This window comes from Schistocerca americana, chromosome 4 (assembly GCF_021461395.2).
Source record: "Schistocerca americana isolate TAMUIC-IGC-003095 chromosome 4, iqSchAmer2.1, whole genome shotgun sequence".
Classification (NCBI taxonomy): Eukaryota; Metazoa; Arthropoda; class Insecta; order Orthoptera; family Acrididae; genus Schistocerca; species Schistocerca americana.
The window spans coordinates 428,287,316-428,313,445 of NC_060122.1; the positions used below are offsets into that span (position 1 = coordinate 428,287,316).

The 26,130-nt window shown below is 40.5% G+C and overlaps 1 protein-coding gene across 3 annotated transcripts in view; it reads left to right on the forward strand.

The window, feature by feature from the left end:
• The window catches only part of LOC124612549 (alpha-tubulin N-acetyltransferase 1-like), a 100,049-nt gene that overhangs the window by 52,792 nt on the left and 21,127 nt on the right, over positions 1-26,130 (forward strand). For 2 of the 3 annotated variants that reach the window (XM_047140823.1, XM_047140822.1), the window contains one exon: positions 13,910-13,947. In XM_047140823.1, the coding sequence (XP_046996779.1) occupies positions 13,910-13,947 (38 nt within the window). Of the gene's footprint in view, positions 1-13,909; positions 13,948-14,507; positions 14,650-26,130 lie in introns of those variants that run through there. The other variant, XM_047140824.1, reaches the window with a different exon arrangement.

Below are 26,130 nucleotides of genomic sequence, written 5' to 3' on the forward strand. Positions count from 1 at the left end.
ATGAATTGGTGCAAAAATTACTTCCACTCTTGGACCCCTATGCTTTGCTGACTGAATACTACAGTCACCAAATGCACATTGTTGCATCTAGGCTCAAGTTCAATCTGCATATTAAGCAAAGTAAACAGTCCTACGCAGTATAGGCTGCTGATTTACAAGGCTTATATCACAAGTGTGATTTTTACCTGTCAAAAGTGTGGTATGTCATAACCAGATCCTTTAATTCAGGAGGTTACAGTCTACCTGGCTTTGGATCATGAGGTGTGCAAAGGCTTTAGAAACATCAAATCCTTCATTGGAAGATGTGTTAAAAATTGCTAAGGCATATAAAGTGATTGCCTCAGCGCAAGCTCTCTTTGATGATTCTTCTGGTTTTGATGTTGTTAGAAGTATTAGTCATTATCATACTTTTTGATCAACTGATGACTCTCAATCAAGGTTATCATCTGATTTACTGAGCTCTTGTGCGTCTGGTAGTCTGCCATAGGATTCAGTAGTTAATGCTTCTTTACACTATGAATTGGCAGGTGCTCAAAGATGAAAGCACTTGCTTCACTGTTGAAGTGTCTCGAAGCGAGCAGTGGCTCCTGAAGAATTTCCCTCCCCATCATTATATGAGGACCCCAATGCAAGTCATGCCATCAAATCATGTCCAGAGTGTGGCCCTCATCATCACTGCCTGTACCATTACATTACCCATTTTGCTTGCTGCAAGCCAGGACACCTCAAGAGTGACTGCTTTGGCTGGTGGGTGTCAACTTCCATCACTAGCTTCCTGCACACCATCCTGCCACTGCCAGGAACATCATCAGACAGGGTGCAGTGTATCATGCTGCTATTGAACATCAAGGAGGTGACGGCAGAATTCCAGTTGAACACCGATGCGGCCATGTTCTTAATTAATGGGGATACTTACTGGCACATTGGCTCCCTGCACTGCGTCCACTGTGGCACAAAGTGGTGATGTGCAATGGCCACTTGATGGCACTGCGGGATCAAATCATGGTGCAAGCTAAGTACAAAAAGATAGCTCGGAAACTAACCTTGCTTGTAGCTAATTCTTAGACGATTACTAACATTTTTAGTCTTGATGCTTTTGCACTTTTCTGGTTCCATATTCAGTATCAGGGGACTCTAATTTCTAGGGTGACTCCATTCATGGAACTGGATGTGTTGTGCAAAACTTCCAAACAGGTGTTTGAACCTTCTTTAAGTTGTGCTGTGAATTTTCAGGCGCACATCTCTTTGAAGCATTTGGCAGTGCCAAAGTTCTGAAGAGCCCATCAGATACCCTTTACCATGCGCAATCAAGTTAAGGCAGAACTAGACAGATTGCAGAATACTTGTGTAATCTCCACAGTCTTGTGTAATTAGTGGATAAAACCTGTGGTGTTGTACAAAAGCGTAATGGGTTACATTGGATCAGTGGTGCTTTTAAATCTCTCATTAATGCCTGAGCATGTCGATTTGTACCCAGCTCCTAGGCAAGAGGAATTGTTAGCTAAATTGGCTGGAAGTCGGTGTTTTTCAAAAGTTGATCTCGCTGATGCATATTTTCATTTACCTGTTAATAAGATCACAAAACAGTTTCTGTTGATTAATATGCCATTCAACATGTACAGTTATAATAAGTTTGCCGTTTGGGGCTGCAAATGCTCCCACAATTTTTCAGAGGTATCGAGACAGTTCATTGAAGGCATCCTTAATTGTGTCATGTATTTGGATGATTTGTTAGGTATGGAGGCCACGCGGGAACAACACTCGCATTATGTACAACTGTTGTTTGATCAGCTGTAAGCCAAAGGTCTATGTTGTCATCTTATCAAGTGTAGTTTTTTTTCAGCCCAGGGTCAAGTATTTTGGTCAAAGTTCGAGTGAACATGAGTTTACACCCACCCAAGATCATGTAATTACTATTATTAATTTACTGGTGCCTCAGAATCATAAAAAATTGCAATTTTTTTCTGGGTGGAATCAATTATTATGCCAAGTTCATTCCAAATGCTGCTTGTATTTCCCACCCACTTAACCAGTTACATAAAATGGGTGCTCTGTTTGCGTGGTCAGAGGGAATTTGTACAGCTTTGCTCCTGAGGCTGGCTTCTTGTTTGGAAATGTTCCAGCTGGGCGAATGGTTAACATTAGCCACAGATGCATCCGATTGTGGTGTTGGTGCCTTCCTATTGCATAAATTTGCCGATGACATGGGACAGCCTATTGCATTTGTGTCTAAGACGAGATGTTGAACTAAGCACAGCAAGATTATTCACAGATTGAAAAAGAGGCATGGGCCATCATTTTTGCTGTCTGGAAGTTCCATGTCTACCTCTGTGGTACAAAGTTTCAGCTGATGATGGGCCACAGGCCCATGCTATCTTTGTTGGACCCCCATGCAAAACTTCCGGACAACATGTTGCAATAGCTGCAGTAGTGGGCATTGTTTCTTAGTTATTATATGCACTACAGAACTACCATGCCGATTTCTACAGATTTGAAACACTGTTTTTGCCTTGGACATGAACCAGCTGCACACCCTTCATGAGTTTTCCAATATGGTGGGTGGTGTAGCACCAGACAAGATTGGACCTGCTCCTTCGGAGGGCGTTATCTGCAGTGCAGTGAGGCTGACCTGAACATTTGCATAAAGATGCGGACCCAGAGTGGCTCACTTATTTTTTCCCCAGGCCCAGACTCGGTGTTACTGAAGGGGTCATTTTGTTAGCCTCGGACGATACAGAATGTTGGATGATTGTCCCTCCCGCTCTCTTCCCCCACATATTGCAGTTCTTCCACGCTGCACATTGGGGAATGTGCCAAATGCAAGCAGTAGCATGGTGTCGTGTACTGGCAGAGCGTAGATCCCAAAACTGAATGTACAGGGTGTATACGCTCAGGGACAACTGGGAAATCTGGGAAAAACCCGGGAATTTTTTTATTCGGCAGAAAACCGGAAAAAAACCAGGATGTTCATAGAATTCCGGGAATTTTTCATTGTTTCAGTCTTGAGTTAAATTTTTGTAATTTTGACTGATAGTCTTAACAAAGAATTTTACTGTATCCCGCTACTGCAGAATAATACTGCAGCAATAAAATGTCAACAAGAGAATAAAACTTACGTTCCAAAGGAAATGCGCCATTTACAACAACAAAACACAGTGCACACACAAGCGCCTTCCCAAAGCAAGATGTGTCAGAGGCTTTAGGACGAGGGCTATGGAATACTTCGTAACAGCAAACTGCTTCCGATGAGCATGGCGTCGCAACTGTTTACATGAAGTTCGTTTTGAGCAGTTGCCAACGGGATCATGCGCATGCGCAGTTGAGTTGCGTATGAGGAGTACCACTTCCCGCTCCTGGATACTTGAAATGTGGCTGCAGCAGTAGCAAGAAGCAGTCATGCTACCCAGAAAATGTTTTCTGGTGCGCTCAAGGTACGAGATTTGCGCATAGGCAGAGCAGTCTGGTTTGTAGTGGGAAGAAGGATAGGGACCTGTGTTTTCATTTAGTGAGTTTGCTGTTTCCTCTTCGTTTACAGTTCACTTCTCAAATGAAAATAAAATGGATTTCTGTGGCTGAGAGCTAACAAATGAATTAAAATACATTCACATAATTATGGAATGTTAAATATGTTACTAGTTTCAGTTTTCTGATTTTATTTTATTTCACTGTTTCTGGCAGTCTAGCAGTAATAGCCTTGCACAGCAATGAAATTATTTTTGGTGGTTTGATAAATATATGTAGCTTTTATTAATCTTTTCTGCAGATGCTGCCAATTTATAAGAAACAAAGTGTTTCATTCCACACTATTGACTAGTTTCAACTGTTCACTGGATTTCAAGTGCACATTTTCATCTTCTGGCATGTATGGCATTATGCCATAATAAAGAACCAAACATGAGGCATTACAGTACTGATGATCCAAGAAAATTTGCATCCCAAAACGTGGCCTACTTCATTGTGGATATGCACATATGAATGTGTCCTTTAAGTCGAATTATGCGTTTAAGTATGGTTTACAAAATTCCTATGCTCTTGGAGTATCCTCTGATGTCGTATTCCTTTTATGACATCATGTAACATCTCTTAATGCTATATGTGTATGAACATAGGGGCTTCCTACGTCATTGTAGCTTCCGATGCCCAGTCATGCTTGTTTTCTGGCCCTCTCTGGCAACTGCTGAAATGAACCCATGTCTAAGAGGTTGCAGGAAAATATTGTGGATGGTTCTTTGAAAAGCATTACTTTCAAAGGAAATTTCCTTTTACGCAAAATGAATTATGTTAGTGAGAGTAGGTGTAATGAATTTCTTAAATCACAGGGTGCTTGACTCTCATTTAAAACTTAACTCTTTGAGGACTAGTCACTTAGAATAATTTTGAGCGTAGAAGACTAGACATTAATGCCATTGTTTAAAATTGTACTGGCACATGTGTGTAATTTATCTTAAAGTGGAACACATGCAAAAAAGGCCAACATTATATATGAAATCTCAGCTTTTCTTGTAGCTACACTGCATATGTTAATTTAAACCATTAACTTTTCCTATTTGTGTATTCACACTACTTATTGGCTGACTACATCATGTGTCTTATGCTCTGAATATCTGCTGTCAGTGGCCACCGAGAGCATGTGACATGTGCTATGATTGGCTGACAAAACAAGCACACTGTAATCTCTAATTCAATGCTTCAGAAACTAATGTGCCGTGTTTGATGGAATTTGAATTTATTCGTTTGTAATATGAAAATATGCAGTGTACATGTTACTGCACATCAAAGATCTTTCCAAAGCGCATTTTTTTTCTCTTGTCAAGTTTCGTTTTCTAAAGTGTCGAGAAGTTCTGTGCTGGTGTATAAAAAGCTTTATCATTCAAAGTACTGATATTTTTACAGCTATGCAGGAAAATACACTGGTGCTTATCACAGGAAAAGAGTACTTTCACCTTGGAAGAAGTGTATTTTCATGTGGGGGACAAAAAGTGCGTTTTTAACCGGGAGATCCGGGAAAAATCAAGGAATTTTTTTTTTCTTGTCTGCGTATACACCCTGATATATCATCCGCAACTGCTACAGCTGTGCCTGTAACCAGTCAGCCCCAGCACAGTGTTTCAGCTCGTGGCTCCAGCCTGACTATCCATGGTAAAGAATACACGAAGATTTTGCCAAAGAATACACACAGATTTTGCCGGCCCTTTCCAGGGAGCAATGTGGTTGTTGTTCATTAATGTTCTTTCAGATTTGCCACATATAGTGTGGATGTCAACATCATCAGGGTGTACATGCCCCAGGACAACCGGGAAATCCAGGAAAAACTCTGGAGTTTTTTTCATCCAGCAGAAACCTGGAAATTATTAGAATTCTGGGAAGTTTTCATTGTTTTAGTTTTCAGTTAAATTATTGTAGTTTTGACTGGTACGAACTGATATTCTAACAGAGAATTTCACTTTAGCCTGCTACTGCAGAAAACTACTGTAACAATAAAACATAAACGAGGGCAAAAAACCGTGCCACGCGCCATTTACAACAACAAAACACGCACACACAAGTGTCTGCCAATAGCATAATGTGTTAAAGGACAAAGACTATCCAATAGTTCATAACAATGAACTGCTTTTAATGAGTGTGATGTCCCAATGGTTTACATTAAGTTTGTTTGAGCAGTTGCCAGTGGACTCATGCACATGCGCAGTTGAGTCATGTGTGAATAGTACCTTTTCTCCCGCTTCTGGGTAATTGAAGTGCAGCTGTTACCTGGATCAACAGTAGCAACAAGCAGCCAAATCCAACTCGGAAAAATTTGTCTTAACGCGCTGAAGGTGCCAGATTCGATCATGTGCAGAGCGGCCTGAGTTGTAGTGGGGAGAGGGGTAGTTTCCACTTGACCCATGTTTGCAGTTAGTGATTTTGCTGTTTCCTCTTTGCTTACATCTCTTAAGTCAAATGAAAACAAAATGAATTTCTGTGGCTAGTAGCTATCAAGGGAATTAAAATACATTCACATAATTATTGCCTTGCAGAACAATTAAGTTACTTTTGTCAGTTCGCTAAAGAAATTTGGCTTTTATTAATCTTTTCGCAAAGGCAGTCAATTTATTTGAAACACTATTGACAGTTTGCGGAATTTCAGGTGTATGTTTTTATCTTCTGGCGTGTTTGGCATTATGCTATAGTAAATAACTAAACATAAGACAATACAGTACTGGTAATCCAAGAAAATTTGTATCCCAAAAACCACACTGAAAAGCTTTATATCAGGTTGTGGCCTACTTCTTTGTGAATCCGAACTAGGAATGTGCGCTTTAAGCTGAATGATGTGTTTTAGTATGGTTAACAAAATTCTGATGCTCTTGGAGTATCCTCTGATGTCCTGTTTCATTTATGACGGAATGTAAGATCTCTTAATGCTATACACATATGGGCTTCCTGTGTCATCGTAGCTGCTCATGCACAGTAACGCCGTTTTCTGGCGCTCTCTTAACTGCTGAAACGAATTCTAGTAGGTTACAGGTAAATATTGTGAATGGTGCTTTCAAAAGCATTACTTTCAAAGTAAATTTCATTTTACTCACAATGAATTATGTTATGTGTATGGATGTGATTTCTTAAATCACAGAGCGTTTGATTCTCGTTTAGAGCTTAACACTTTGTTGCAAGAATTTTGAACCCAGAAGTGCAGATGCTTAGGTCATTACTTAAAATTTTACTGACACATTTGTGTGGTGTGTCTTAAAATGTAACACACACAAGAAAAGACCAATATTATATGTGAAAGCTTAGCTAGTATTAAAATTGAAATCTTTAACTTTTCGTGTTTGTGTATTTGCGTTACCTAAGAGTGATGTTCCTATTGGCAGGCTACATCAGGTGTCTTAAACTCTGAATATCTGCTGTCATCTGCTAGCAAGTCCACTGACAGGAGCTATGATTGGCTTACAAAAGTGTATCGCAATTTCGGTTTCAGTGCTTTGGAAACTAATGTTCTGTGTTCGGTTGAATTTGAATATATACTTTCGTAATAAGAAAATATGCAGTGTACATGTTGCTACACATCAAAGATTTTTTCAAAACACCTTTCCTTTCTCTTCCTGGGTTTGTTTTCTAAAGTGTTGGGAAGTTATACGCCTATGTGGAAAATCTTAACTAATCAAGGAATTTATAAGTTTTACGGTTCTGAGGGAAAGTATACTATCACTTTACACAGAAAAAGTGTATTTTCACCCAAGAAAAAATGTACTTTTAACCCGGAAATCTGGGAATTTTTTCCTTGTCTTCGTATACACCCTGAACATCCTCTGGGGCCACAGTTTGGGCTTTATCTCCTTTCTTTGCTATAGAAGGGGCTGCAGCTGCAGTGGTTCCCAGCAGCGGCTCACATTTTTTGGTTCAGCATTTAGAGTTTTTTGTAGACATTATGGTATCGAGCACCTGACCACCACACCATTTCACTTGTCTGGCACCCAATTCCAAAGCCTCGCAATTAATCAGAATGTTAAGTCACAGATGAAAAAATCTTGATGTTGGCAAATTCAAGGGCCACATATGAGGGCTATGCCGAAAGTTTTTAGCAGCCCGTAAACCGTAAGGCGGAGGACAATGGGGTTGTTTTCATTCGAAAGAGCGATGTTTTTTCGACCTTGGGATGTGCACGCACAGCCCCTGGCTGGCTGTGATCCCCCCACAGCGCGGTAAGAATGCACAGGCAGTGCTGAGTCAGAGACGGTGCAGGATGGAGCTGTTGTGCGGCGACTTTTGCACCATGATTTTTTATGATCATAAAAAGGGTTTAAGTGCCGAAGAATGCCATTCTCCTGTGCTGCGTGTTTTTGGTGAAGCTTCCCCTTCTAGGGCCACAGTTAGAATTTGGTTTCCCGAGTTTTCGAGGGGTTGGCAGTCAATTGAAGATGAACCTCGTCCCGGTCGGCCAGCAACAGCTGTGACTCCTGAAAGCATTGATGCTGTGAGGAAAATGATCAAAGAAGATCCACATCTTACATTTTGCGACATTGAAGGGACCCTAAATATTGGATCAACAGCAGCACAGACCATAGTTCATAGTCACTTAGGCCTTACTAAGAGATGTGCCCGTTGGGTGCCACATTCCCTGACAAAGCCAAAAGGAGGTGAGAGTGGACTGGTGTCGTTTCATGCTTGAAAAGTTCAATGGTGGGAAGTCCCAAGACACCTACAATATCATCACAGGTGATGAAACGTGGGTCTACCATTATGACCCTGAAACGAAGAGACAGTCTTCTGTGTGGTGTTTTCCAGGGGAGGAACCACCCAGATGGTGGCAACTTTTTTCACAAAGATCGGGCATCTCACTTCTGTGACCTTGGACACACGTCGTACAGTCAATGCTGAGTGGTACGTGAACGATTGTCTTCCAAAAGTCATCGCCACATGGAAGTCACAGCATCCAAAGTCCAAGAATGGGCACCTTCTGCTGCATCACGACAATGCATCTGTGCACAGGGCCACCAGAACGATGGACTTTCTGGAGAAGGAAAAAGTGCGAGTGTTACCCCATCCCCCCTATTCACCTGACCTGGCCACCTGTGACTTCTTTCTGTTCCCTAAGACTAAGGAAAAAATTCGAGGGCAGTGGTTTTCATCAGATGAAGAGGAAGCTTGTACTGACACATTTTCTAAGTGGTTTCAGAGAATGGAAAAATGTATACATGCTAATGGAGAGTATTTTGAAAAGTCTTAAACGTTTTTTTGCAAATACACATGCTAATGGAGAGTATTATGAAAAGTCGTAAACGTTTTTTTGCAAATACATTTTTTTTCACACATTCTGCTAAAAACTTTCGACATAGCCCTCGTACTGGTCTACACCCTGCCAGTGGACAAAGCCCACCTGAGATTTTGCATGGCAGGCGACCACATATCCTATTTGACCTCCTGCATCCAGCAGTGCAGGCAGCGCACCTCTGCCTTCAACTGTGTTATTGTACTGGCTCTCAGGTGTGGGCCCGCACTTTCAGCCAAAATCCCAAGTGGACCCAGTGCACCATGGATGGCAACATGGGGTGATGTTCGAGGTGGTGGTTGACCAGGAGCAGCTGGTCTGTCGCGGCAATCAACTATGCCCACAGCATGACATGCTGTCCTCATATCCTCCCCAATCACCGATGAGGCAACGCCTCTGGACTTGTCCCAGATCTGAGCCAGCCTCTGAGCCTGCTCCTCCCCCTTCCACCCTCCGCCCTAGTGCAAGACATTGACGGGAAGTAGATACTGACAATCTATGGGAACAAGTTGAGGTGGCTCCCCTTGCTCACACCGTGCTATGCACGGCTCCTGACTATACCTCTGGTGCCGACCACTCTGAACGATTGTAGACTGTGCGTGTCACGGAATGAGATGCCAATGGAGGACAACCCTTTGGCACCACCCTCTTTGCACGCAGTGGCCACTTCGCAATGAGCTGACCCAAGTTGCACCACAGAGGTCATTGATTGGGCTGTAATCCATGCAGATGGCACCCTCTTATTGTCTGGCCATAGAGAAAGTTTCACTTGAGCCATTGCTGGAGGTTCTGGTTTTGTCCTCTCCCCGTCCTTGTTGCAATTGGCATAGGTCGGGCCATTTCCAACCCTACACGCTGATTAAGGGAGGAGGAGCTGTGTATCAGACAGTGATGCAGATTCCCTTCCTAGTACAGATGTGGACATGTCAGAGGTACTAAGCCTGTGAGTGGCAGCTGCGGGCCGCCATTGTGATATGCACGTCATGGGGCACCACCCAGTGGCGACTATTTGCTGCTGAGCCTGTGGCCTGGGGTCACGGCATTCTTTGTAGCAGTTCGTATCTCGCCACTGCACAACCAATTTGACTTGGTTTTTTTCCAGTCTTGAGTGGTTACTGATTTGGAACAGTTTTATTGTTTTGCTGTCTTCACTACGTTCTGGACTTGTTAGTGCTTCATTCCCTTCTATTATGAACTTGTAGGAATGTGTGGTCATTCCTTGTAGTTTGGAGTAGCCACTGGAACAAGTGAAGATAAACCGTTTCTACCATTGCTGCGTGGAATAGAAAAGAGTTGACTGAAGATAGGGCAATACCTGGAGCTGTATAACTCCTCTTACAAAGTGAAACATGATGATAATCTCAGCTATAACCACAGTCAAATGCCACATATCACCAGTCCCAATTCAGTTCTAAACCTCGCATCCAGATCCCTCTCTCCTCCAGAGACATCTGTTCTATCAAAAGACTTAACCTTTAGCTCCACGCCTAAATTCAACCACACTGCTCAGGTTAAAGATCTCCTCTCATTCACCCGGAACCTCAACTGGAAATATCTCTTCACCACCCAAACACAGCCCCAAAATACTAAACCCAGTGTTGAACCCTGTCTAGAACAGTTCCGACCGCCTTCCCAAAGGGATCCTCCTCCCCTCCCCCAAAACCATCCCTTGCAGACATTTCAGGAATTCCTCACATCCAGTGTTGCCTCCCAGTCCTTCTTGAAGAACATCCCGACAACCCCCAACATCACCCCAGCTGAATCCCGTGCCATTAAGGAGCTGAAAACATACCGCTCTATTGTCATCCTCCCGGCGGGTAAAGGCTCCACAACTGTGGTACTTGACCGTGTGGAGTATGTGGCAGAAGGACTGCGTCAACTCTGACACCTCAACCTACAAAGCTGTTACCCAGGATCCCATTCCCTCCATCCAGACTGAGCTGCAGAAAATCCTAAAAATCCAAGGTCCCTCACAAGGCCTCACAACGGCTTCCATAGACCTACTCACTCCACCTGAGCCCCGTACCCCTACTTTCTACCTATTACCCAAAATCCACAAAGAGAACCATCCTGGCCGTCCAATTGTGGCAGGCTTCAAGGCCCCAACAGAGCGTATCACAGCTCTGGTAGACCAACACCTCCAACCTATCACCTGCAGACTTCCATCCTACATCAAAGACACAAACCACTTCCTAGAATGCCTCAAATCCATTCCCACTCCCCTCCCACCTGAAACCTTTGTCACCATGGATGCTACATCCCTTTACACAATCATCCCACATACCCATGGTCTCTCTGCCCTTGAACACTACTTCTCCCAACAGCCACCCAAAGATCTTCCAAAAACCTCATTCCTTATCACACTTACCAACTTCTTCCTCACCCATAATTACTTCACTTTTGAAGGCCAGACCTACAAACAAATCGGGGGAACAGCCATGGGAACCAGGATGGCTCCGTCCTATGCCAACCTCTTCATGGGCCACATGGAGGAGGCTTTCCTGAAGACCCAACAGCTGCTTCCCCTGGCCTGGTATAGATTTATAGATGACATCTTTGTGGTCTGGACTCATGGTGAAGAAACACTCCTTAATTTCCTCCATAGCCTCAACTCCTTTTCGAATCTGAATTTCACCTGGTCCTTCTCCAAAACCCAAGCCACCTTCCTGGATGTTGACCTTCATCTTGTTGAAGCTCACATCCACACCTCTGTCCACATCAAACCCACAAACAAACAACAGTACCTTCACTTTGATAGCTGCCATCCATTTCACATCAAACGTTCCCTTCCCTACAGCCTAGGTATTCGTGGCAAACGTATCTGCTCCAGTGATGAATCCCTCAACAATTACACCAATAACCTGACCAGTGCTTTCCTCTCCCGCAACTATCCTGCAGACCTTGTTCACAAACAGATCTCCCGAGCAATACATTCCTCCCCGTCCAACAACAATGTTCCTACCCCCAGACCACACAGAAGCATCCCCCTTGTCACCCAGTATTATCCTGGCCTCGAATACATCAACAAATTACTCCGCCAGGGATATGACTTTCTAAAGTCAAGCCCTGAAATGAGATAATCCCTTGACAATATTCTCCCCACACCACCCAGAGGTGCGTGTGAAGATTATGATGTTATAAACTTTACAAATTGAGAATAGACTCATAGCATACAACACTTAATTCAAAGAGATTTCAGTATCAGTATTAATTCTTATAGAGGTAAAGGTAAAGAAGAATAGCAAAAAATCTTGAAATGTGAAATGAATACAGCTGTGTATGTGCGTGCGTGCGTGCGTGCGCGCGTGAATGGGTGGGGGGGTCTTCAGTTTGTTTCTAATGTTGTCTTTGTGATGTATTTGTTGCTTTTGCTCCCTGTCTCTGGAAAAAAGACGGCATTTACAGTGGCCCAAATTTATTTAAAAGGTTGATATTCACTATACATGTTGAAGTATTATACTGATTACTTTTGTCAACAAAATTGAAATCAGGGACAAAATTCATGAACCTCACACAGACAGAACATCTAGTGAATTTTACACTCTCACTGTAATGTAAAAAGGAGGAGACTGAAAGAAAATGCTGTGTGTGTATCTTTTGGCATTGGAATGGAAGGTACATCCACATGTTCACGTTTATTAGTTGGCTCCCACCTTCTATCTTTGTTTGTTTTCATTTGGAGATTCTGTATCTGCATGTTCCATGTTAAACATTTTCATCCTTGCTGGGCAGGTTTACAAAACAGGTGTGTCTATTATATGTTTACCACTACTTGGTAAAAATTGTGTCCTCAGAACAATCACTTCAAACAGTTACACGGACAGCAGTGGGCATTTGTGACCTGACACCTTGTCTTAAAGAGCAACCTTATTGGTTGGCCCCCTTTGATTTTTTTCATATCTGTAGGATTTGAAGATCAGTGACGAGACCTCATTTTCCTAAAACAGTGTGAGGTACTTTTTGAAAACACCAGAAAAAAATTGACTTTGAAGATTTGGGGATCCAGGTATCACCAAATATAAAGAAATCTGAACTTTTTATCAGAGCTGACTGTACTTGTGTGCATAGTATTTTAGTTTTATAATCACAAAGTTGCTGGTTCATTTCTTGCTGGTTGCATTTTTGTACTTTTGTTTGAATTTGTTATTTACTGTTGAATTGAAATGAAAATTAATAGTTGTTGACTCCTACTTTTCTAGTACAAATCACAAATTCATTAATTTAAAGTAAAGGAAAGTAAACAACATCAATAATCACATGAAACAAGTGTCTATATTAAATTAAAATTTGATTCAATAATGCAAAACATAAAATAGAAATTAAAATACTTTTAATTCCAGTGATTATGAAAAATACTTTTAATTCCAGTGATTATGAATAAATGTAAACATAATAGCAGTCATAGTATATAATATTTAATTTAACAATAAGACTGTTCACATTTTTTACCAATTTTAATTCATGAATAGTCATATTTTCAAGTGATCAGTAATTAAAATTTACAATTGTAAACAAATTAACAAATTGTGATTCATTATTTGTTAATTAACATTTCATTGTAATAAAAAATGTAGAATTTTAGTAAAAGTGAAAAAAAAGAAAGAAAAAGTTGGAAATAGCAAAAATTGACCCAGTGGTTTGAAGATTACAAGAGTGCTACACCTGGAACCACAGATGTTCATGTCGATAGCAGAATGTTTTTTGGACTTTAACAACACTTGTAAGTCTTCAAATCCCTTCCCCTTTCCTCGTCAGACTGTTGTTTGGCTAGTGCATCATACTGCTATACAAAATTTATGTCCAAGCACTGACCTTTAAATCTTGAAAGTGTGAAGAAAATCAAAGAGGGCTAGTCTGTAAGATCCACTTGTTACGTCAGCAGAATCTGAATGGTGCCACTCCAAATCCCAGTGAATAAGTCTGTCCTGCAACTCCAAAGTATGACAGATTAAAAGCCTGTATGATACAATGAAAAGGGCATGTGGGGAATAATCTAACATTAGTATATTAAAATAGTTGAGCAATAAGCAAGACATGTGAATAATAATAAAACTGTGATGTTGTAAAAAGTGTGGTTTTTATTTCACTGTAGTACACTAGAATGCGTCTGCTAATATTATTACCCTATTGATTGTTTTGTTTTGTTACTTTTGACAGATCATCCAAAATGTTTTTCCATGCGGTGAACTTAAGAGGTAAGTACTTCAGTATACATTATTCTAACCTATACAAATTTTTTAAGTTCTTTCAGATTTATTCAGTTGGAAGATACATAGTTAGTAAATTAATTTATTAGCGATTTCAGCAAGTTGTAGGTACCTTCTATCCATTTTCTGCAATAAATTTTTGTTAGTAACTGTAAAGATCGGTGTCTGAAAATTAAACTGAGATAGTGAAGAGGCCAACACTAAGCTGATACATGGACTGTGATAGGGAAGTAACAATATGAAAACAAGAATATTAAACCTGAAGCTTTTGATATTAGACACTTTTTTTTTTGGGAAAAATGGGGGTGAGGGAGTATAAGGAAGAAAAGGAGCAGGTAGAGATTTGCAATGATACCAGAATCGATTAAAGAACATCTGAGTAACTGAGACTCAAGTGCTGAGGAAAAGAGAAGTACAGAAAGAATGCTTGAGTAGGATGTGATTTGGTAATGTGCATAATGAAGAAGTCTTCCAGTTTCAGCTTACTAGTAAACACTTTCCAGTTTTAGATCACTGAAATAATTTTTTTTCCTGTTTTCTCTTTTTAGGTAAGATTTTCCCATGTACAAACAGAAGAATGCTTTTTAGGCACTCCAAATTTTCCACAGTGAGGGTGAACAGGGAAGATCTGAGACATGCATAATATTATATGTTCTGAATCTCGCTTGAAATGAAGATATAGTTGACATATGTGCCCATTTGCCACTTCTTTTATATTTCTTTTTATTTTTCTCTCTCATTATCCTCAAAACCAAGGTTCAGTCTATTTCAAAAGCTTAAGATTTGATATGCACACTGTCACAGTCCTCGCATTTTGTTAATGTGTTGTTGGAATTATAGTAACTTGATATAGTCGAACAGTCTTTCATTTCTTTGTGTGTAAAACTTCTTATTTATTATTTTATCTACTGTGAAATAACTGTTGAAAGCTTTAAGTTGTAAAACAATGGTTTCTAAAAAAAAATCAAAAAACTGTTTTTACAGATCATGTTTTTTATTTAGTGAAGCTATCTCCCATACATTAAAAAAACAAAAAAACAAAAAACAAAAAAACGTTTACCAAATGTGTCGTCCTCTTCACCACCACCCCTCCCGAGATTGTATACTTAAAACCTTTAAACACGATGCTTCTTATATGTATGGTGCTTCATCATTTTGATAACTTTGAATGTTTTAAATGTTCTCACCTATTACCATCAGTTACAGTCCCATCACTCGCCCCCCTCCCCAAGAATACTTTGCCAACATTATTGCTCAGAATGCATTGTGTAAGATATACATAAATTATAAAATATTGTGGCTGGCAATAAAATTTTTTTTTTTCGGTGTTGAAGAAAAAACAAAAGACAATTTAAAGCATCTTCATTGCCATTCTGAGGTAAAAGATAGACTAAAGTACTGTTTCTGACTGCACTATAAATTTTTGTCCTCAAAACTAGTTATACTTCTTTAGAAAGACAATTTTTGTTGTAGGTATCATGTGAAATTAAATTATCTTCTCAAATAAAAAAAAAAAAAAATTAAATGGCATGAAAAGATAGAACTAATAGAGTGCTTTAATAACTGGGACATGGAACAGTTTCTAAACATTAGAGGAATTCATATGCAGCATGGTGTAGAAGTTATTGAATTTATAAAGGTTGATCAAGACTGAGGTTGACACATCTCCTGAACTTCCTTGATAGTTACATTCCTTATCGACGAAGAACTGGGTTTTGTATCAGCTGGTGCCCACTTGTCATACATTTTGGTTAACATGCTGTTTATTATATGCGCTGCTTCCATTTTGATTACGGAAAGTTCAGTTGCTGTGATAAGAGCATTATTGGGTAGTAAAATTGTTTTCTATAAAGCACAAATCATCAGTATTTTTATCTGCACTGTCACAAAAATCAACATCAGTACAAAAGCTATGTTTTTCAATGATGATAAATGGTTAGCTTTATACTCATTCACTTACATATTAAAGAAACACTTTGCCTTCCTAGTTATGCATGCTCATCTTCATCAGTTTCTCATTGAGCACAACATTTCCCAATGCTAAATGATAGTGATTGATGGCTGCATATTGATATCTTGAAAGAATAAGGGAATGATTTACCAACATGCTGTTCCCTCTCCGTACAGGAGTGCTACCAGATATTTGTTCACATCATTTAGGAATGACACTACAGATAAACCAGCTCTATTTTCTCTGGGTTCGTGTAATTTAGCTATCATAGTGCATGGTATTTCTTCACAAATCAATCCGGCGAGAGGGGGGTGTTATGTTAGGATGTTTGGCCACATTCATCTATCATCTACCATAAAGTGCCACTCTGCTCCCAGTTCCTTCCTTTCTATTCTCATCACCAATGATACTCCTCTTGGGAATTTGATTTAAGAAGTAGGGAACAATGCTAAAGATTAGACATTTCTCAGAGATTCTACAAAGACTGGCTTCAATCATATACTCAAGAACTAGCAGAAATGCCAAAAAAGTGCATTGAGGTGAAATGAGACTACTTTAAAAGTGATGAGGTAAATACTGGGGCACAGTAGTAAATATCAATGAAAGTAAAACAATATTAATTCTTCATCAGCTTTTTTTGTTTATATAAAAACTGGGTGTAAATGCATGACAATCAGAAAAAGACAGTATAGTAGGTTTTGATTTTATTAATGCATTTTAAATGCATCGTGCAAAGGATGAATTGATGCATGTTTGCTTGCTTATTGTATCATTTTTAGTGTGCTGTTATGTATTTTTTTTTTAAATAAATAGACCATAACAATAAAACAAACACAATGTTCATTGCTGGTGTCATCAACTTCGCAAAGAGGCTCCTTTAGCAGTTGTGATCAGTTGGGTTCAAAAAATATATTTTTAATAATAATAATAATAATAATAATAATAATAATGATGATGAAAGAAGCTATATAAGTAATTAATATTTGCTGGAAACAGTGGTAACATTAACCAGATCACAGATCGTGTACTCCAGGCTGAGAGAGAAACAGAAAAGAAACAAATATGTGCCTAAATTTTAAAGGAGAGTAGGGCTCACACAATTTGATTTGATAATTGAAGTAGGCATTTAGGATGAGATGTGATGCAAATAAAGCAAATGTTGATGGGACAAGTGTAAGTTTGTTAGTGTGTGAATCAACTGAGATGGTGCAGTCATAAACAAGAAGTCATATTCAGGAAATATCTGGTTCAAGTACTGTTGCATTCATCTTGATTTAGATTTTCTGCAGTTTGCAGAGATTGCTTAAGAAAAATGCCAGTCTTCTTCCTCCAGAAAACTTATGACCAATACCCTCCACTACACTTTGTCTCCAGCCATGTTCATGTTGATGATAGTAAACAACAACAACAACAACAACAACAACAACAATAATAATAATAATAATAATAATAATAATGTGAAAAGGACATATTGCTACCCACCAAGTAGAGGAGATGTTGAGTCATACAGAGGCACGACAAACAGACTACAATGAGGTTTTGGGATTTCAACCGGATCATGTTAATTTCTTGGCACAATATTTCTGTTGACAACCATTCAGCGATCTTCAGGTGTCTGCCACGGGAGACTGCTAGTTCAGTGTTGGCTTTGTAGCAAAAATTGCCACGGAGACTAATGAGCATCATCTATCAAAGTCCACACCCTTTGCAAGTACTGTTTCAGCTGTGGCACATAGATGTGTGCGTAAAGATGAAAATACATGTCTGCCCTCTTAGTAATGTGCACACATGGTGCTAAAAGCAAATGTCAGGTGTCTCTCAGAAGAAATTGCAGAGATAAATGTATCCCAGGCCTTGTCCAGTTGAAAGCCATCATGATTACCAGTATCTCATACTACACGTATTTCCACAGATTGTTTAATTATTGGACCCCAAAAGGATCTTGTTGGGGGCCAAGATTTTTGTGACGGAATAATCCAAAGAGTGTCCTGTGGTAATACAATGATCAGCTATGGCTGACTTACTGGGCTGCGAAAGGCGGATGTGGTGCTCGTGTTCAGTGCAGCTTTCGTGCACCGTGTGTATCATCTGATCTCTGTAAGCTTTTCCACACTGGCAAGAAATTTTGTTAATTCCGGCCTTCTGCAGTCCCAGATAATCCTTTACCGAACTGTGAAGAGCACTAATCTTCACCAGTGGGTGGAAGATTACTCTAACTTGGTGTTTCCTTAACATCCTGCCAGTTCCTTATCTTCTTGATGTTGTGGGTGGTCATGTTTCTTCCTCCTTAGCACTGTATTAATCTGATGTTGAGAGTAACCATTATCTTTGAACACTGCCAGTAGATGTTCTAGCTCTTTGTAAGGCTGTCTCCATCAGAAACAACATGTGACTGGTACACCAATGTTCTAAGGATGCCGGTAGTTTGTGAAAGGTGACGACAACTCGACACTTGCAGATAGAGCACCGTATTGTGGGATTACAGTAGACAGAATGCCCTAACGATCCATCCGGTTCCTACCAACAGAGACGTCCAAAAAAGGTAAGCAACCATCCTTCTCTATTTCCATCGTAAATTGGATGTCCTTGTGGACTGAATACAGATGTTGCAAGAAACATGGCAGTTATTCTTCACAGTGAGGCCACACTACAAATGTGTCACGTACATATCAACAGAAGACTCTCGGTTTATGTTCTGCCAAATCAAGTGCCCTTTCCTTGAAGTCTTCCGTAAAAACATTTGCTGCCAGAGGGGCAACACTGTCTCTTTGTTCAAATTTTCATTTTTAAATAAAAAATAGATTGAGGAAAGGACATTATGAAAAAGTGCTGTTATATTGGCCATGAACTCTGTCACTCTGATGAGTGACAAAGGGATTAAGAGGAACGTATCAGATTAATACAGCACTAAGGAGGAAGAAACGTGACCACCCACAATGTCAAGAGGATAAGGAGCTATTCGAGTCCAGAATATTCCTTCCACATTTCGCCAACCTTTCATCTAAAGTACACAGGATTCCGAGGAAACATAAAGTTAAAGTAATCTTCTGGCAACCGGTGAAGATCAGTGCTCTTCGCGGTTCAGTAAAGGATGATCTGGGGCTGTTGAAAGCTGGAATTAACAAAATTCCTTGCCAGTGTGGCATACGTTGGTCAGACAGTACATGCAAGGTGTATTGAACAAGAGCACCACACTCGCCTTTTGCACCCCAGTAAGTTGGCTGTAGCTGAGTATTGTATTTCCATAGGACACTCTATTGATTATTATGCCACAGAAATCTTGGCCCCGACAAGATCCTTTAGGGACTCAGTAATTAAAGAATCTGTGGAAATATTCTAGCACAAGATCTTAATAAAGCGTGATGGTGACTTCCAACTGGACAAGGCTTGGGACCTGTTGATCTCTGTAATTTCTTCTGAGAGAAAACATTTCACTCATTATGACATGTCTGATGACATCTGACATTTGCTTTTAGTGCCAGGTGCATGCATTCTGACAGAGTGGGCATGTAGTTTCACCTTTACGCATGTGCCTGCATGCCACAGAAGGAACAGTATTTGCAGAGGGCGTGGACTTTGATAGAGAATACTCCACTGATGGCCACCAATGTGCATGCATCTCCTTGCCAATTTTTGCTATAGAGGGACATCGTGAACTAGAGATTTCCAATGGTGGACACCTGAAAATGGTGGAACCAATATATTGTGGCAAGAAGTCCAGGTGCAATCCCGAAACCTCGTAGAATATTCAGTATACTGGGAAAACTTCGAGATTCACAAAAAGACTGCTATACTTTAAAGCTTTCAGCCAAAAGGTCTTCTTCCAGAGTAGATGTAGTACAGGCATTTACACAAGCACAACTCTCACAAGTGGCCAGCGATAGGAGGGGAGGGGGGTGGGGGAGGGGAGGGAGCTCTCGCTTTGTGCTTGTGTGAATATGCATATGTTTTCTACTGTGGAAGGAGGTCTTGTGGCTGAAAGAAGAAATGTATAGCAGTCTTTTCATTGTGCCTCTCTGAATCGACATCTCCTCTACATGGTGGGTAGCAATCTGTCCTAATAATAATAGACCAAATCAATGGAGGACATTGGGTCTGCAACAAATATTGAAGTAGGAGGCAACGAGGAAGCAAGCGAGTGTGAGCTGAAAATAAATAAGCCAAAGGATATAAGAGGAAGGGGGAAGAATTAAAATGAATGGAAACCATCTGACAGATGTTAATGAACCGCTACTGTAACATGGAAAGAAAATATGCCCAGAAGCCACAAGAAGAACCGAAAGTTGATGTTACACTAAGTTGAGAAATATTACTGAGTTTATTTGTGGGGACTCTTTTTATAAAGACACTTACCACAATAGTATAGGTACTGGACTATTATTCAGGAAAAGTAGGCATCAAATCCCCATCTGGCCCCACAAATTGTCATTCAAGTTCACTTAGAACATGGTTCACTTAGAAGATAGTCTCGTAAATGTAATAGTATGGGATCAGAAAAAGAGATGGAGTTTACCTACGTCATTTATTGTTTTTGCTGTTGATCGAGTAGTCGTAACACAAGATGAGAAGGATGCTAACTATATGTGCAGTCAACTAGGAGTAGCTTACAAAACTTGTGGTTTGAAGATTAATTGCCAAAAACAGAATACTTGACTAATGATTCAGATGAGCTATACTTCGAAGGAAAGAAAATCAAAAAGATAAACACTTTCTTTTATTTGGGATCAATTTTAGAAATCGAGGGAAAATCAGAGTCGGAAATAAATAAAAGAATTAGTAGCGGACGGAAGGTCATTGGGATGCTTAACTCAGTCTTATGGAGCAGAAATGTAATGAGCAGAACTAAAAAATGAATATAGAAATCCATATTAGAGTGTTTGGTTCTGTATGGAACGGAGACCTGGACAATTAACCTGAAGCACATTAAAAAATTACAAGCTCTAGAGATGGACTTCTGGAGAAGATCGGCAAGAGTCTCCAGGAAAGAAAAGATAAGGCAGACTGAAATAATAAGGAGAATGGAAATAAAAGAAAGAATATATGACGTAATGGATTGGAAGAAATTACAGTGGTACGGGCATGTACGACGAATGGAGAAAGCCAGAATACCAAAATTGATACTGGAGTAGGAACCCGAAGGGAGAAGAAGAAAACGATGACTTATGACCATCTGGCTCCAAAATGTAGAGCACACAATTAGAATTGGCACAGAGGAAGAGGACACACAAGATTGAAACACCTGGAGTAATATTTTGAAAATATAGCTTAAGAGTATTTATTCATTGTATTGTAATTTCCGAGTAAATTATTATGTTGGAGATAAGCCTCTGTAATGAGGAAAAGCTCAAAATATAAAAAGCCTCTGTAATGAGGAAAAGCTCAAAATAAAAATAAAAAAAAAAACTTCACTTTTAATCATATAAGGCGACTGATATCGTGGTTCTTTTGCACTAGTTGTGGCTGATTTTTCTGATCCCATCCTTGACCAGTCTGAACTCGTGCTCTGTGGCTAATAACTCAGTTATCAAAAAATCTTGATCCATACTCTTCCTTTAGTGGTAATGGAAAGGAGAGGAAATGTGTAAGGGAGGAAGGGTGGGGAGGGGGGAGGGCGTGATTGGTGGTGATGTTTGGGTAATGGTAGCAGTTGTGGTATTATTCGCAGATGAATGCATGCATGAAATATGTTGCACTGCAGAATTCTTTATAAAAGTGCAGTGATTAGAATGAAAGATGATTAATTTAATAGTAAAATCGTGGTAGTGGACTGTACAGTTAGCTGCACTGTAATATGATGGACTCGGATAGATCAGAAACCATATTTGATTCTATATCCATAAGATTATTCTACTACAAAAGCTACAATGGATCATGGCAGTAGCTGCTAATTTACTAGTGTCATGTATCATGATTGAAATTTTGCAGTGTCGGGAGGAAAAAAGTAAAAAATAACTGTAAAAAACAATATATTAACTGAACTGAAGGCACATAGTCAAGGAGTGCTTCATGTGTAAAGTAAAATGCTCTGGCAACAACTTTGGAGAGTCACCTCTGCATTAGCTGAGTTAAGAGCACACATGAAGTTGTTTGCAGTGTACACTTGACAGCACAAAACTTGGTTGGCGGAAATCTCAGCCAAGGTTAAAGTTTGGTACAGTACTGACACAAATGAAGTGCAACAGAACATATCTTTTCATTTATGTTGAGAATATACAGATGAGGAAATATTGCTTCAAAGATTACAGGAAATTGACCTTGTCAGTTTTCAAGATCTGTTACATAGGGCACAACATCTTTCTGCAAATAGAATATGCTGGTATTATCAATAGATAATTGATAACTGAATAGATATAAGTTTTTTAGTAGACCCGCCAGTTTAGCCGAGGGTGCTAATGCGCTGCTATCTAGACTCGGTAGGTGCACCGGCCTTGGATCGAATCTGCCCAGTGGCTTAACGACGGGGCCCGTTGTGCTGGCCAGCCTGGATGTGGTTTTTAGGCAGTTTTCCACATCCCACTAGGTGAATACTGGGCTGGTCCCCATGTCCCGCCTCAGTTACACAACTTGCAGAAATTTGAAAATGTGCACACTGTTTCATGGCTTACACTAGACACAGACAGTTGGGGTACACTAATTCCATCCCAGCGGGTATGGGGTGGCGACAGGAAGGGCATCTGGCCACCCTCCGACACTAACATCGCCAAATCCTTAGTAACAAGGCCGACTCTGCATTGTAGTGGGACAAAGGCCCTAGGAAATGATCATGATGAAATAAGTTCTTTAGTGGTTACTGTAGCTGAATAAAACAATTTGCAAGCTTTATATGTAAAGTGTCTTGTGTACGAATCATCACATCCACCATAAGAGAGACATTCTTCTGTGTGTTGTTTGTGAAATCCTCAATTGTATTATTTGAAACACATTTCAGTGATGCACAGCTAATTTCCCACAGAAAATGCCGTGGAATTTTGGGTATAAAACAATGGGAGTCACTTCTGGTGGAGGGTTACCTCCCTAGAGTCAAAAACTGAAAATTTACTATCTCTGTTTGACATAATGCATGAGAATTATTCACACAGTTCCATCAGTATTACACAGTTCCTGAGAGCACTGCACGATGATAGATAAAATGTTATTGAACTACAGAAGAATCAAATAGGCATGTAGGAACTGAACTTTGGCTTGTAACAACACCTGTTCAGGATGATGATCTTGTCAACACATCACAGCAAAATCCTTTTTTTAAATGGTGCAGTTCAAATGTACCACTGCATTTCCCAGATCGGTTGATATGGCTTGGTGCTGGCTTTGAGAGGCTGGACTACACAAAAGTGACCATCAAGAAGTGGATCTATGGTGATCAACAAATACAGATTACGATATGCTGAAAACAATGTCAACTGTGACTGATGGAACACATTATCTGACAAATCGGTATTCTCACCAGCGAATGATGGTCTAGTATGAGTACATAGGCCTCAGTGTTCCTATTTTGTTTCCAAATGCATCCATAAGTCATCTCACAGTGGGCGTATATCTGTGACAGTTGGGGGTGGGTGTGGTCCTGTGGACCTCGAATGATTCATAGGGTAGGTGATCGACTTCATGCTGCTCAGTATACCAATGTTATGAATAATATTATGCTCCCTTCAGTACAACAATTATATTATGAGAGAATAATCTGTTTCCAGTTGAACCAGTCTCCTATACACATGTCAGTGATGGTGCAGGACTGGTTTGCAGAACGGAATGAAATTTCTCTACTCGATTGGCCTGAACCTTATTGAAAATAGATTTGCAGAGACAAAAGGAACCATGTAAGAAAACTGGTCTCACTCTACACCGATAAACTGTGATGACCTTTGGAATGTCACTCTAGCTGCCTGGCAGGTGGTGGCAGCAAATGAGACACATATTATACACACCTGATAGGCTCCCTTTTTGCATATTACAGTCAGTGAGTGAAGTTGAAGGCCTTTGGACTTGATATTAAGTGGTAAACAGCTTGCTGTGCTCTTTTAAGATCCATAAATATCTTATAAAGAACTGTGAATGGTTCTGTCTATCAATTTTGTAATTTGTGATATGAATTAATAGAGGGAAACATTCCACTTGGGAAAAATATATCTAAAAACAAAGATGATGTGACTTACCAAACGAAAGTGCTGGCACGTCGATAGACACACAAACATACACACAAAATTCAAGCTTTCACAACAAACTGTTGCCTCATCAGGAAAGAGGGAAGGAGAGGGAAAGACGAAAGGAAGTGGGTTTTAAGGGAGAGGGTAAGGAGTCATTCCAATCCCAGGAGCGGAAAGACTTACCTTAGGGGGAAAAAAGGACGGGTATACACTCGCGCGCGCGCGCACACACACACACACATCCATCCACACATATACAGACACAAGCAGACATATTTAAAGACAAAGAGTTTGGGCAGAGATGTCAGTCGAGGCGGAAGTGCAGAGGCAAAGATGATGTTGAATGACAGGTGAGGTGTGAGTGGCGGCAACTTGAAATTAGCGGAGATTGAGGCCTGGTGGGTAACGGGAAGAGAGGATATATTGAAGAGCAAGTTCCCATCTCCGGAGTTCGGATAGGTTGGTGTTGGTGGGAAGTATCCAGATAACCCGGACGGTGTAACACTTTGCCAAGATGTGCTGGCCGTGCACCAAGGCATGTTTAGTCACAGGGTGATCCTCATTACCAACAAACACTGTCTGCCTGTGTCCATTCATGCAAATGGACAGTTTGTTGCTGGTCATTCCCACATAGAATGCATCACAGTGTAGGCAGGTCAGTTGGTAAATCACGTGGGTGCTTTAACACATGGCCTGCCCTGAAATGAGGTCCATCCTTCATGAAATCCTCCCCACTCCACCAAGAGTGTCTTTCCGCCGTCCACCTAACCTTCGTAACCTGTTAGTTCATCCCTATGAAATCCCCAAACCACCTTCCCTACCCTCTGGCTCCTATCCTTGTAACCGCCCCCCGGTGTAAAACCTGTCCCATGCACCCTCCTACCACCACCTACTCCAGTCCTGTAACCCGGAAGGTGTACACGATCAAAGGCAGAGCCACGTGTGAAAGCACCCACGTGATTTACCAACTGACCTGCCTACACTGTGACGCATTCTATGTGGGAATGACCAGCAACAAACTGTCCATTCGCATGAATGGACACAGGCAGACAGTGTTTGTTGGTAATGAAGATCACCCTGTGGCTAAACATGCCTTGGTGCACGGCCAGCACATCTTGGCACAGTGTTACACCGTCCGGGTTATCTGGATACTTCCCACCAACACCAACCTATCCGAACTCCGGAGATGGGAACTTGCTCTTCAATATATCCTCTCTTCCCGTTACCCACCAGGCCTCAATCTCCGCTAATTTCAAGTTGCTGCCACTCACACCTCACCTGTCGTTCAACATCATCTTTGCCTCTGCACTTCCGCCTCGACTGACATCTCTGCCCAAACTCTTTGTCTTTAAATATGTCTGCTTGTGTTTGTATATGTGTGGATGGATATGTGTGTGTGTGCGAGTGTATACCCGTCCTTTTTTCCCCCTAAGGTAAGTCTTTCCGCTCCCGGGATGGGAATGACTCCTTACCCTCTCCCTTAAAACCTACTTCCTTTCGTCTTTCCCTCTCCTTCCCTCTTTCCTGATGAGGCAACAGTTTGTTGCGAAAGCTTGAATTTTGTGTGTATGTTTGTGTTTGTTTGTGTGTCTATCGACGTGCCAGCGCTTTCGTTTGGTAAGTCACATCATCTTTGTTTTTAGAAATAATTTTGTAATTTGAACAGATTAAAAAATTAATGTAGTAGTACAAAAATTTTTTACTTTTGATATCTCTTTTTCATTTAGGGTAACACTTAAATATTCCAAATCACTTCTGCGACATAACATCATCATCTTGAAATAAAAATAAGCTTACATAAACTGAAGACATTTAAAATTCAAAATATGAACAGTCTGTATGGGTGGTGTAGCGTGTAACTCAGAATACATATCTTGAGATCTGCTTGTTATCCTGGCATTCTTACTGAGAACTGGATTCTCATTTTAGTTCCATTCAGTGCGCTGTGTGAATTACAAAAAAGGTACGCCTTTTCACTTTTTTGTTGCGTATTTACAGCACAGAGTGACGTGATTTGTCACAGAAACTCTGATCAACATAGAACACCAGTTAGCTGGCTTTAACAATGTTTTTGTT